At 51.9% G+C, this 12,549-nt stretch overlaps 1 protein-coding gene across 2 annotated transcripts in view; it reads right to left on the minus strand.

Annotated features, from left to right (window-relative positions):
• Positions 1–12,549, minus strand: part of PRKCE (protein kinase C epsilon) — a 444,584-nt gene that overhangs the window by 17,255 nt on the left and 414,780 nt on the right. For both annotated transcript variants that reach the window (XM_081100552.1, XM_081100553.1), the window contains 2 exons: positions 9,894–10,082; positions 5,838–5,984 (listed from right to left, as the gene is read on the minus strand). In XM_081100552.1, the coding sequence (XP_080956678.1) occupies positions 5,838–5,984; positions 9,894–10,082 (336 nt within the window). The remainder of the gene's footprint in view (positions 1–5,837; positions 5,985–9,893; positions 10,083–12,549) is intronic.

A 12,549-nucleotide genomic window follows, 5' to 3' on the forward strand; every position in this document is an offset into this window, starting at 1 on the left:
CTGGTGGGTGCTATCAATGACTCTCTCTCATCATTGATGTTTCTACCTCTCCCTCTACCTTCCTCTCTGAAATCAATAAAAATATATTAAAAAAATAAAGGCTCTCACTACAGCATGAGCAGTAGGGGGGCTGTCCTAACTGATGGGCTCAGGAGTTGTCTGGGTCGTGCTTCTGCTCTGCCAGGTGGAGGATGGGGACAGCCTGCAATGATCACCTGGGCTCTGTCTTTGTGGTCCACGCTGTCAGGTGGTCCCTGGGCAAGGGGGCTGACTTTAGGGGAAGGGGCTGCCTGTTCAGCAGGGCTCCTCCTCAGGCCACGAAGTTGGTGAGGGTGTGAGGGTCTCAAGCCCACTTCCCCGTTTCCTCCCAGCACAGCCCAGTCATGCAGGAGCATGCAGGAAAGGCCTCCCTGGGCGTCCCGCCATGCAGTGTGATGGCTGGATGAACACGGACCATGAGGTTGAAAGGGGCCTCCATGTCACCGGGCCTGAGGGCTCACCTACCTGGAGAGACTCCCCACTCTGGAGGCCTTACCTTAAAGAGGGACATTCACACTGAAGCAAACTTGAAAAGAGAGAACACGCACACAAAGAGAAGTTTACTTGGCCAGCATTTCCCTTGTTGCCTGTGGCTTTCTCTGAGGACAGCTAGGTTTCTGGGACGCAGATCTCCCTCTCCTCCACTGGCTCCCCGCAAAGTCCTGGGAGCCATAATCTCAGAGCCTAACGCTTTTTTTGAATGAGGAAATGGAGGGGGGGCAGGAGGAGTATGCAGGAGGGAAGCTAGGAGGGAACAAAATACCTCCAAGATCTGCAAGGTCAAAAGATGCCCTTCAACTACACCAAACATATCTCTTCTGCCCTCCATGGTCCCAAAGAAGGCAAACCCACCAGGAACATAAAAGCTAAATGTGCTACTTTTACTGGCAACCGGATGAAGCCATCACCTTGGACCCCAATCCGCAGTGGGACAGGCCAATGAATTCTCTCCCTGGCTGCTCGCAACCCACTGTCCTGGCTACTTCTTCCCAGTGGGAGCCCCTCCAACATCAAAGGCCTTGGCCCCAGCCTTGCTGGCTTTTCCTTTCCCCCACCCACTGCTGGGTGCCTGCCACTCACTCTGTGTCTTGACTCTGAAGCCGGCCACCCCAGAACATGGATTTTAGTGCCTGGCAGCACCAAGTCTTTGGTTTGGTATTGATGCACATGACTTGTACAACATCAGTACAGTGTGTGAGTGGACAGGAGGAGGATGAAAGGGAACGTGGAGGAGGGGGAATGTAAAATACAGCTGGAGGAGAAGCGAGAGGAAAATCGTGTGGAAACAGGGGCCACTGAAAGTGTTTTGGGGTGGGGCCCGTGCAAAGCAGCACACATAAACCTGAAGGCAGGAAACCCTGTGAACTAGTGACAGCTGGGGAATCAGGGCAGGGGTTAGACGGGGCTCAGGCGCCAGGGAGCAGCTATCTCAGTTTAGCAAACATCTCAAGAAGCCAAAGGCCTGGAGGGGACAGCGGCCAGTGGAGGTGTGTGACAGAACCTGACCAGAGGCCAAATTCCAGCTGTGAGTCTGGACAATCTCCTGGGTGCTATCTTCAGAGGGTGAAGCCAGGGGAGGGGACAGGAATCAGGCCCTGGAGCTGTGCCTTCCCCTCCCACACACTCAGCCCCCGTGGGGTGATCCAGGGACCTCAGCCTCCAGCTGCGCCAGCCTGGGCAGAGTACAGACCCGCCGTACCCACCAGAAGACTCTGCCAGGAGGGGAGCCAACTTGTGGTGGGAGTGGGAGTGGGAGTGGGTAGGACTCTAGAAAACATGTCACTACATCTTGGCTCTTCTTAGATCCTAGACTGGGTGACTTGGCCTTTACCAGGCTCATCTCTACCAACTACCACCAGGCAAAACCAACCCCTTCCTGACTCAGACAGACACCCCCCCTCAGGTTCAGTACAGCCAGCTGGGTAGTAGGACAGTAGCTACCCAGCTGGTTTCTGGGATTGGTGGCATTCAGGTGTGATGCCCGTGGGCGAAGGGAGGGAGCGAGTGGAGCTAGCCCAGGACAGGAGAGCACTCCCTCACAGTCCCAGGCCCTTGACCGGATGCCCCGGGGAGCATCAGCCCAGACCAGGTGTCTGCACCTGGTTTCCTTGCCTGCTAAGTCATGCACTGCCTTCTCAAGGCCACCGCCAAACACAAGGCTGGTGATGTCTGCTCTGACTTGCCTCCCCTTCTCACAGTCTTTCCTTTGACTTGAAGTCCGTCCTTAAGATGGAAGACCCTCACTCTGACCATGGCTGCTTGCAACCCACTAGCCTGGCTGCTTCTTCCCAATGGGAGCCTCCAAACCAGCTTTCCTTCATTTTCTCTGTCAGAACCTCTCTTCCCCGGCTCTCCTTGAAGGCACCAGATGCATCCTCAAGTCTCTGAAATCCTGTCCTTCGAGAGAACTCCCTGCCCCATGAACAGAAGATGGCTCTGTGGGGACAGACCTCCGCTTCCCAGGGTCTCTCTAATGGCCAAAGACCTATCTTGCCTCAGGGTAAGGCTGGCCCTGCTTATGGAGCCCAGAGCCATCCTCACTGGGGGTTTCTGAGTCAGGCAGGCATCCACAAGAGCTAATCCTGAGTCGGGGGCGGGGGGTGGGGGGTGGGGGGGCGGTATAAAAGCCTTACGTGAGTTTTCACATTGGTTGTACAAGGCTTTCAGAGATGAGAAGTACAGTATAGTCATCAGAGTGGTGGGCTTTAATGCAACTTAAAATCCACCTCTGCTATCCGCTAGCCCTCTGATGACTCAGGGTCCTGCCGTTGTTAACCTTTTTCAGAAAGAGCTTTCAGCTCAGGGGCAGGTTTGGGACACCTTTCCAACCTGCTAACCAGATGAGGACTATTCTTTTCTGTCTCAATTTTGATATTTCTCCAAAGAGAAATCTCTAGTCTGATGATTGATCAGATATTTGAATCATTTAAGTCTCTCAAGACCTGTCATTGAGAACTCTGTAAGGACGGACATCATCCCGCTGGAAATGTGATCAGAAACGCCTTGTTGCGCCAAATAAGGTTCCCTTTTCAGCGCCTTCCTTCAGACGTTCTCATTCTCTCCTCAGACTGGCTGGAAACCAACTGAATAAACATCCTCTCCCCTGCCCCCAGGTGGCGAGGATAGCTCTGGAGGTCTGTGGAGGGTGAGTGCACAGAAGACCTTTCCAAGGCAGTGATGATGTGGGGCTTCGGGAAGGCTGACACTTGAAGACTGGTGGGCGCTCCTGACAGCCCCAGCCCCTCTTCACCGCCATCCTACCCGGGGGTGGTAGGGCCTCTGAGCCGACTGGAGCCCCTCAGCAAAGGAAGCACACAGAGTATTGCCCTCTGCTCCAGGTGGGGGTTCTCTGGGGGGCCCAGGAAGGAGAGCATAGGTCCCTTAGCTCCAGGGGGGGATGAAGTCCCACCTGGCCCCAGCTGGTTTCAACCCCTGACCCAGGGAAGTACTCCTACTACGGGTACCTGAGGCCCCCTCACACCTGTGCCCACAGGAGCACCTGCACTCTTGGCCAGGGACAGCGGTGTGGGGATCCCTGTCTGTCTGGGCCAGGTGGGATCGGTCATTAGCTTGGCCTCTTGGTTCCTTCCTTCCTGTCTCCCATCCCTCAGGCCTGCAGAGAGCTCACACCCCACACCTTTCCCTCACTCTGGGGGGCAGGGACGGCTCCGGAGCCACTCCTCCCCGGTCTGCACTTCCACTTGGCTCAGAGCTCAGACCAGAGGGTGGAAGCCCCAGTGAGGAGCCCCAGTTCTGCTAGGGCTTTTTGGGGATCAGCGCTTCTCAGCCCCCTGAAATCTCAGGGCATTCTCCTCCGCTGGGTTTGCACACTGTCCCCATCTGTTCTATGTCAGTGAGAGACTCTTCTCCGTGAATCCACACCTAAAACTTACATCCTGGTGCTTTTTATCATTAAAGACCTCCCGAACTGCTTGCTTCCGTGTGGCCTCTTAGCAAAAGTGAGGCCTCGCAGCAAGACCTGCTGCCTGCCTCTGCCGTCCCAGGCCCTCTCCCCTGCGTACCCCTTGCTGATGGTCCCTGGGGGCTTGCCCTGTCCTGTCCACCCTCCATGCCACAGGAAGGGGCTGCTCCTCCAGCCCTGCCCCAGCCCTCCAAAAGCTTAGCTTTAAATCGTTTTGTTGACATGAAGTTTGAATTGAGGTTAAACTCATTTTGTAGACCTGCGCTGGCCGATCAGTCCTTGATCTTGTACTGGGTTCCTGTGTGTCGGGCCTGGATTCTTTACTTCGCTCTACTTCCCAATTTTATTTGGGTTGATTAACTTAGATTAAGCCTAAATTAGCCTGTTGCCCTCAGATCAAGACTCTCGTTCCTCCTCCTGTGCCTGGCCCCGGTTCCTACTTTCCCTCATTTGTCAGGGTCAAGGCCACCTGCACAGACCCTGGGCAGAGGAGGCAGCCTTCGGCAAGCTGGCACGCACAGCACAGGTTTGGCACAGCAGGCCCCAGAGCTATGGGGGAGATGGGCAGGGGTGGGGATGATGTTAACAGGGAAAGGAGGTGAACCTAAATCTAGCCTGTTCCCAGCCGCGTGCTAGCCGGTGAAAAATCATGAAACCAAAGGAGAAGGCAAGTGAAGAATGGCGACAGGACTGAGTGTCAAGTGACCGTCAACCTGCCATGCTCTGGACGCTGGCGTCTGGCTAAGGCCTGGACCAGGCCCTTTAGCTGAGAGTTACCCCTCTGCACTAAGGTCACATTTCTGAGAAGCACAGCAGTACCAATAATCAATAATCACTCCTCAGAAAACCTTCTGGCCTATAATGGAACCCTCTCTGATGCTTCACAGAGCACAGGAGGCTCATCTGTGTAGTTGGTAGTGTGGAAGGAGGGGTCATCTGACAATGTGGGGTGACAGGACTGATTGGGGCTTCTGCTCAGTAAATTCCTGTATTACACATCTTTCCTCACTCCCAGTATGCAGGTCAGCTGGCTACCCATATTTTCAGCCTCATCATGCTAAAAGCCAACAGAATTAAGATAATACCTCTCCCACACACAAACATACGTGTGCACACGCGTTCTTACTAATTTTAAAGAGAGCAGTGCCAACCATGTCCCCTTCCAGCAGAAAGTCACTGCCAGGACCCTGTCTTGGCTCTGCTTCAAGCCCAGATTCACTAGTTCTAAATTCTGAGCTCAAACACCCTTCAATGACCCACCCCCCCCTCCCCCGGCAACCACCACTGGCATTACCCTAACAGGCCTAAGAGCCTGGACAGAAGTGTGTGCTGAGGCTGGAGTGAAGCTGGAAGGGAGATTTGACAGAGGGGACAGGTGATCTCTGATGTGGCCTCAGGAAATGGCCTTGCACAGATCTGGCCCCTCAGGGGACAGTCCCCAAATGTTAGTCACTGAGTCACAACTTCATGCTCTGTGCTAGTTCCACATAATGACTGTGACTATTATTTAGTTAATGTTTTTCTTTAAATGGACTCACTTAAAAAACAAACCTGTTTATTTATAAAGAAACCTTCTATCGCCACCATACATGGAGAGCTAGTACCATGTGCAACTTCTGATCAAAATAAGTAAGTAAATCTCCATTAAAGTAAGAAATGTTCTTCTGTGTCCCATGGCAATCCTCATCTTGATGACAGCTGCAGGTGGCACATTTTCTACAGTAAACTCTTAGGGCAGCAGAGACTTTTTCTTAGGGAGCGTCTTGGCTCCCTCGTGCCTTGTCATTTTGGTTGTGAGATGTGCCCAGACCATCTTCCCTCCGTATGGTACCCAGGCCCAGCCCTCGGGGTGGGAGGAGCTCTGGGCCCTACTTACAATTCGAGGTTTGAAGGGTGGCTTGATCTTCTTCTGCTCCAGGAGCACCCAGTCGATCTCCTTGAAGAACGGGTGCTGCTTGATGGCGTCCTCGCCATTCTGTGCTGCCACACAGCCCAGACGCTTGTGGGGGTTCTTGGTCATGAACTGCAGGGATGAGGACATAGAATTAGTGACAAAAGCCCGACAGGCCCTGGCTGTGAGGGAAAGACAGCAATCAGCCGAGGCAACATCTTCAGCATCACCTCCCTAGCCTGTTTTCTGGACTTTCAGGGCCTTCGCCCTTCAGGGTAGTTGTGAACTCGCCCTTCAGGGTACTTGTGAACTCATATAGAACTTACTATTTGCCAACCACCATTCCAAACACAGTGTGTGTGTGTGTGTATGTGTGTATAAATTCATTTCAGCCAAATGCAAACCCTCTGAGCTACTATTACTATCCTTATTCTATAAGTGAGGTAGTTGAGGCACAGAGAGGTTAATTAACTTGGCCAAGGTCAAACAGCCAGCAAGGTACCAAGTTGGGATTAGAAGCTCAGGGTCTTACTAACTCCCTGATTTCCCTCAGATTCTCAAGTCTTCTCCTCAGGGAGACGGAGGTCTGAGAAACCCATTTACACTGAGAGGTCAACAGTCCTTTTCGAAGTGCAAAAAGAGGATCAGATGTTCACATTAAGGTACATTATCAAAGGCACCCCCTGGCCCTTTCCTTTTTCTGGACCTGGACCCTCCCATTTTTAAAAGATTTGAATTTGAATCTCTAGCACAAAACATGCATCTGGATCAAAAGACAAAAAAAACCCCACACAAAACAAACAAACAAAAGAAAAAGGCGTATTGCTTCTCAATGCTTGTCCATATAAGCCACATTGATGGGTTTTACATTTTTTGGCTGGTGTCTTAGCCCCCCCAACCCCACACACACCCAGAAGAATGTATTCCTATTAAATGAGTCAGTCCTGATGACAAATATGAATTTAATTGAGCAGATAAATTCATACCTGCTGGCCTTCCCACAAGTAACAATACCTGCTCCTGGCCTCGACCCATGTGTAACAATATAACCTTGAAAAAACAATTAGTGCTAATAAGTGGAAAAATTTCTGACAGCCACCCATAATCAAGGCAGGGATATGTGTGTGTGCATGTGGAGAGACAATGACAATTCATAGGGTGAAGGCTGAGTCTGTATTTAGGAGGACACACTATGCATCCAAGGAATAAATCTACAATAGTAGAATTTCAGGCTTCATCAGCAAGAAAGACTGGGAGAGCCTCCTACTTTCTCTTGCCTGGTGCCCCTGAAACCAAAGCACCTGGGCACAGACCAACTGCTACTGGCGGGGCCAGAGCCATGGATAAGAAAGTAAAGGGGTGGTGGGCAGATGTGAGTTAGGAATGGTACCAACACACTTCATCTTTCTAACCAAAGTCAGCAGAGGTCACCCCTGGCACCTCTGATGGCTTCTTATCACCTGCAGGTAAAGCCCACACCCCTCACGGAAACTTCTTGCTTTGAACTCAGTCTATCTTGCTAGCCTTTTGCACCCTTTTTCCCCTGGTCGGAGGCCCTTCTTCATGCCTATGCTCTTCCTCTAAGAGCCAGTCAATATGCTGCCTCCTCTGTGAAGCCTCCCCAGATTCCCCCTCTGTGGAGACCTGGGACCTCATATTTCTTGTTTTCTTAAATTATAATTTGTGTCAACATCTCCTTCCCTTGGTAGGCTCTATGACGTAGGAATCAATCCTATGCTCCCAGTGCCTGGCCCCTCTGATGCACTCACTACACTAAAATGACTGAACGTATGCTGCAGGCCAGGCCTGGGCACAATGGTGAGGGAGAGAAGCAGCAGGACTGGCACGTACTGCTGCACAGGCTGCGCTGTGTGTAACTCTATGATGCAATGGCCTCACTACGTTCTGCGCCACCTTCACACAGGCAGCGGCCCTCAACCCAACTCAGTGGCCAGAGTCATGGAAAACCTGGCCTGGCCCGAGACTCAAGCGATAATGTGCGGAAGTGAAGCGTTCCAAGGCCAAGGGAGGGGAAGACAGCTCCTCACTTCCTCTGAGCTTCCTGTCCTCCCATTCCGGGAGGGGTCGGATGGAGGATCAAGGCTACGGAGAAGCCGCCCCTGAGCCAGAGGCTCTTCTCCCGAGGGCGGTGCCTTCACCCTCACCAACTGGCAGCACAGGCACGATCTCGAGCTTCTGAATGTCTGTTGGTCAAAGTTTCCAACCGCTGTGCTAATGACATTTCGGACCGGATACTTCTTTGTCCCAGGGGATCTCCTGTGTATTGTAGGATGTTAGCTGCATTCCTGGCCTGGACACACGAGTGCCAGTAGCATCCCCTGCTCCAAGCTGTGACAACTAAAAATATCTCCAGACACCGACGCTGCTCTGGGTCATCCAAATGAAAGGGTCAGCAGGGGTGCTGGCCGGGGGGCAGAGGCAGGTGTGCTGGGCTGGTGTTCAGAGCCTGGGGTGAGAGACCAGCTCTGCGGGGATGGTGTCCTGGCTGCCTGGGGTTTTGCTTAGCCAGCACCTGGCACAGGGCCTGCCACATATGAGATGCTCAATAAGCATGTGCTGAAAAATGAATGAGTGAATACACATCCTCTATTTGCTTTCACCGATCTTATCCCAACTATGTCCATGTATGGATGTACTTTCTATTTATTGCCCACTTCTCCCGTGGGGCCATAAGCTCTACTGGAAAGGTCGATGGCTATTAAGTTCACCAACACACACTTAACATCTAGCACAACACCCGGCACATTGGAGGCCCTCCACACACAGTAGTTCAATATTAGCTGAATGAAGTAATGGAAGGGAGAGAGTGAGGGAGAGAAAGGTAGGGAGGGAAAGAATGAAGTAAGGGACAGAGGAAGGAAAAAAAAACCCAGCTACAGCAAAAAGTAACATGCTCCCATGTGGCATTTTCCTAAATATGAAATGTGTCCCCCCAGACACCTACAAAGTAATTTGAGATCTTTTTGACATTTTTCATATGATGAATTATGCTCATTAGTTATGGCAAGTGATACTGACTTTCCATTTATGATAGGGATATAATTTTTTCTGTAAACTACATATAAATAGTAAATATTGGGGTACGACTAAAAGAACAAGAAAAGTAAAGCATGGTAGAGAGGGTACTTGGATGTGGCAAATTTTGCGGCTGTGGAATGCCAACTACTGAACTTGCAAGCGGATTCTGACGGATGAAAGAAGCCAGCACTGACATCCTGGTTCCCGGGCTGTCGCCACAGCCCTGCCTCAGCCCAGGGGAAGGAAACTGGCCTGCTTAGCGTCCCCGAGCCTCAGCTTCCACAGCTTTCCCAGGGCAGTGGGCAATCACTTATTTGCCTCAGTACAAGTGTCTTAGGTTGTAGAAATGGCTGCCCTGAGCAAGCACTATTTTCACATGTGAGGGATTATCTGTAGGGGCGGGGACTGTCCCTGTTACGTGTCTGAATCCAGCGTGGCTGCCTCGAGCTTGAGTGGACACTTCTTTCCTGACCGGCTCCTCAGCCACAGTAATGCTGTCATGGACACAGCGCACAGGGTCCTTCCACCCGCCCTCCCTCCCTCCCTCTTCCCTCTTCCCCATCACAGGCCACGGTGGCAGGTACGGAAGGAGGGTTCACCCGAAGCCTAAGCAGCTGGGGTGATCCCCGAGCAATCTGAGTTGGTTTCGCTCCATTGAAACACTCCCTGGAGGACACCGAGGGGCACAGAGCCCCCCACCCCCAGGAAACACACACACACACACACACACACTCACACACTGTCCTTTTCCCACAAGCAGAGCAATTCGTCCTGGGCCATTCTCTCAGCAGCAGCCTCTGGAACAGGGCCTAGCCTTGCAGGGGTGGCAACCCTCAACGCCTTCCTCTCAGGGGGGAGCAGAGGTGGGACCCAGAGAGGGAGGGAAAGGAAGGGAGAAAGGGGGAATGGGCAGGGAGGGAGGAGAGAGGGGCAGAGTGAGAAGAAATAGAGATGGTGGGAAGGCCAGGGGAGCAGCAACATGGGTGCAGGGCGAGGACTCACAGCTTTCAGGATGCTGACGGCCTCCTTGCTGAGCCAGACGGGGTAGAGCACGTCGTCGTGGAGGATGGACTCAAACAGGTCGTCCTCGTTGTCGGCCTCGAAGGGGGGCTGCCCAGCCATCATCTCGTACATCAGCACCCCCAGCGCCCACCAGTCCACAGAGGGGCCGTACTCCAACTCCTGCAGGATCTGACCAGGAGACGGGCGGCGTCAGAGCCCAGCAGAGATGCCCGCCTGCGGCCACGCCTGTGCCACAAGCGCCCCTGGACGGAGCTGAACCCCCATTTCCAGCTTGCCCCTCCACAGAGCAGAGCCCCAGGTCACTCTACATCAACAAATTCAGTGACAATTGAGTTTGGGAGGCACTCTGTTGGGAGTCAACCATCAACTCTCCAAGGTCAATTCCTCTAGTCCAGCGGTTCTCAACCTGTGGGTCGCGACTCCTTTGGGGGTCGAACGACCCTTTCACAGGGGTCGCGTAAGACCATCAGAAAACACATATATAATTACATATTGTTTTTGTGATTAATCACTATGCTTTAATTATGTTCAATTTGTAACAATGAAATTGGGGGTCACCACAACATGAGGAGCTGTATTAAAGGGTCACAGCATTAGGAAGGTTGAGAACCACTGCTCTAGTCTGTCCTCGAGTGGGGACACTTCTCTGGTTCTTTGTTTGAGCCCCGGATGAAGTTTCTGACTTGTGTTTATAGTCAAGTTTTTTAAAAAACATATTTTTAACATTAAGATCAGGGTCAGAGGAGCAAGACGCAGGCTAAGAGGGACACAAGCAAGCTGTAAGAGGCTGCATGTAGAGAGTCCAGGTCTCCGGCCTCACACTCGTCCAAGGCATGGCTCACGGAGTGAAAGGTGAGCAGAATCTCAGTCTCCTGTAACCGGCCACAGGGTTGAACTTACCTGAGCCCTGTGCTCTTGGAAAAGAAACTAGAGTCAATCTCCAGACTCTTCTGTGTTCTAATCATAAAGGACCACTTTGCTCTTGCATATTCCAAAGAAAGACCCATCTCCAATGTCCTCATGACTGCCACACATGTGCTGATGAACCCCTCATTTACCTGCCTCTAGAAAGCCCCAGGCCCCTTCTTTTTATTTGAGGTGCCCCACATAGCAAAGGGCACGTCTAATCATTGCAGCTTGCAGGACACCTCAGACAGGTGACTTCTGATAGCTTGTCCCAGGACATAACTCCAGCTCAATCCTCAGATTTCAAGACAGCCAGAGGAGGCTGAACCCCAGGATATGGGCTTCCTCCAAACCCCCTTCTAGAGATTATAGGTAGTTTAGGATTAAGTAAGAAGGCCTGTATTTTGAAAATAGTAAAATCAAGTTCTAAGAATCTTTTTAATTTAAATGAAAAGGAATATAAGCAAATACAGTCAACTCTAAATGATTTGGGGCGGGTAATGGTTTGGTGAGTACCTTTGGTATCTTAGCTCAGGGGTTAGCATGTGGTATCTGTTAGAGATCAGAGTTATAGGCTCCACTGGCCTGAGGTGCCAGTAATGCTGTTCTGTTCCAAAGCCAAAGCCAAAGCCCAAACCAGTGCCTCCCCCAACCTTGAAAAATGCAGCAGCCCAACCTGTCTCATTATAGGATCACCAGTTTCTGTCCTTCAAGAAATCTTTGAGTCTCACCATCATCTCCTCCAGAAATCTTTCTCGGGTCTCCTGCCATAAGGCCCTTACTGTCCCTGAGATTTGCAGGCATCTCCCACATACTACCATGATTTTAGTTATTTTTTCATGGTCAACTGTCTCCCTAGGGCATCTATAAGCAAGCAGGTGGTAAGGGCTCTAGAATTCTTTTGAGACCAGCCCAGTTCCAACACTCAGGAAACTGGCTGTCACATGTGCCCACTGTGTGTGCCTTACTGGGCACTCCTTTCTTTCCGTGGCTCAGGGGACTCTGAGTGCTAAGGAGGCCACCCTCCAGCCTCCAGGAGGTGGCTCAACTGAGCTCTAAGCCTCAGCAGGGTGATGGGGAAGTGGCCCGAGGTGGTCTGTGTATGCTCAGATAGGATGGCGCTGTGGGAACCACAAAGTGGCCCTGTCTACCCTTCCCCAAGCCTCTTCCAGAACCTTCCCATTTGGGTGGCATCTTTTATAGAATTCCTTTTAGGCTTGGCCCTAATTATCTGCGATGAAGCTGGTGAGAAAGGCAAGACTTTGCACGCCATGGGAGGGCACCCAGTGCGGCAGCCAACCCCTGGAGTGGGTCAAAGCTGGGGTAGAAGAGAAGGAGAGGCATTGGGTCTGATGACATCAAGCATTACCCAGGGCTGGCCGCCATCCCTGGGGAGTGGGGGCTGGGCGTGGAGAAAGAAGAGGGGGTGTGATGGGGGTTAGCCAAGGGCACATGGTGGGAAGAGAAGCCCTGGGGCAGAGCTGTGCCTCAGAAGGTGTCTCTGGTTTCAGGTTAGCCTAGCACCTCCCAACTCCTCCTCTTTGAAGAGAGGCTTATGACTTCTGAAGCATATTCATGCTCCATGCTTTAATCTCATTAGATTCTCAAACTGGCTTGATGAGGTGAGTAGGGCAGGAATTGTTATTCCCATCTGAAAGGTGAAGAACCCGAGGGTCAAAACATTCTGACTTGATCAAGGTCACATGAGCGCATTAGTGGTCAAATCTGG

Source organism: Myotis nattereri, assembly GCF_964212035.1.
Source record: "Myotis nattereri genome assembly, chromosome: 10".
Taxonomy (NCBI): domain Eukaryota; kingdom Metazoa; phylum Chordata; class Mammalia; order Chiroptera; family Vespertilionidae; genus Myotis; species Myotis nattereri.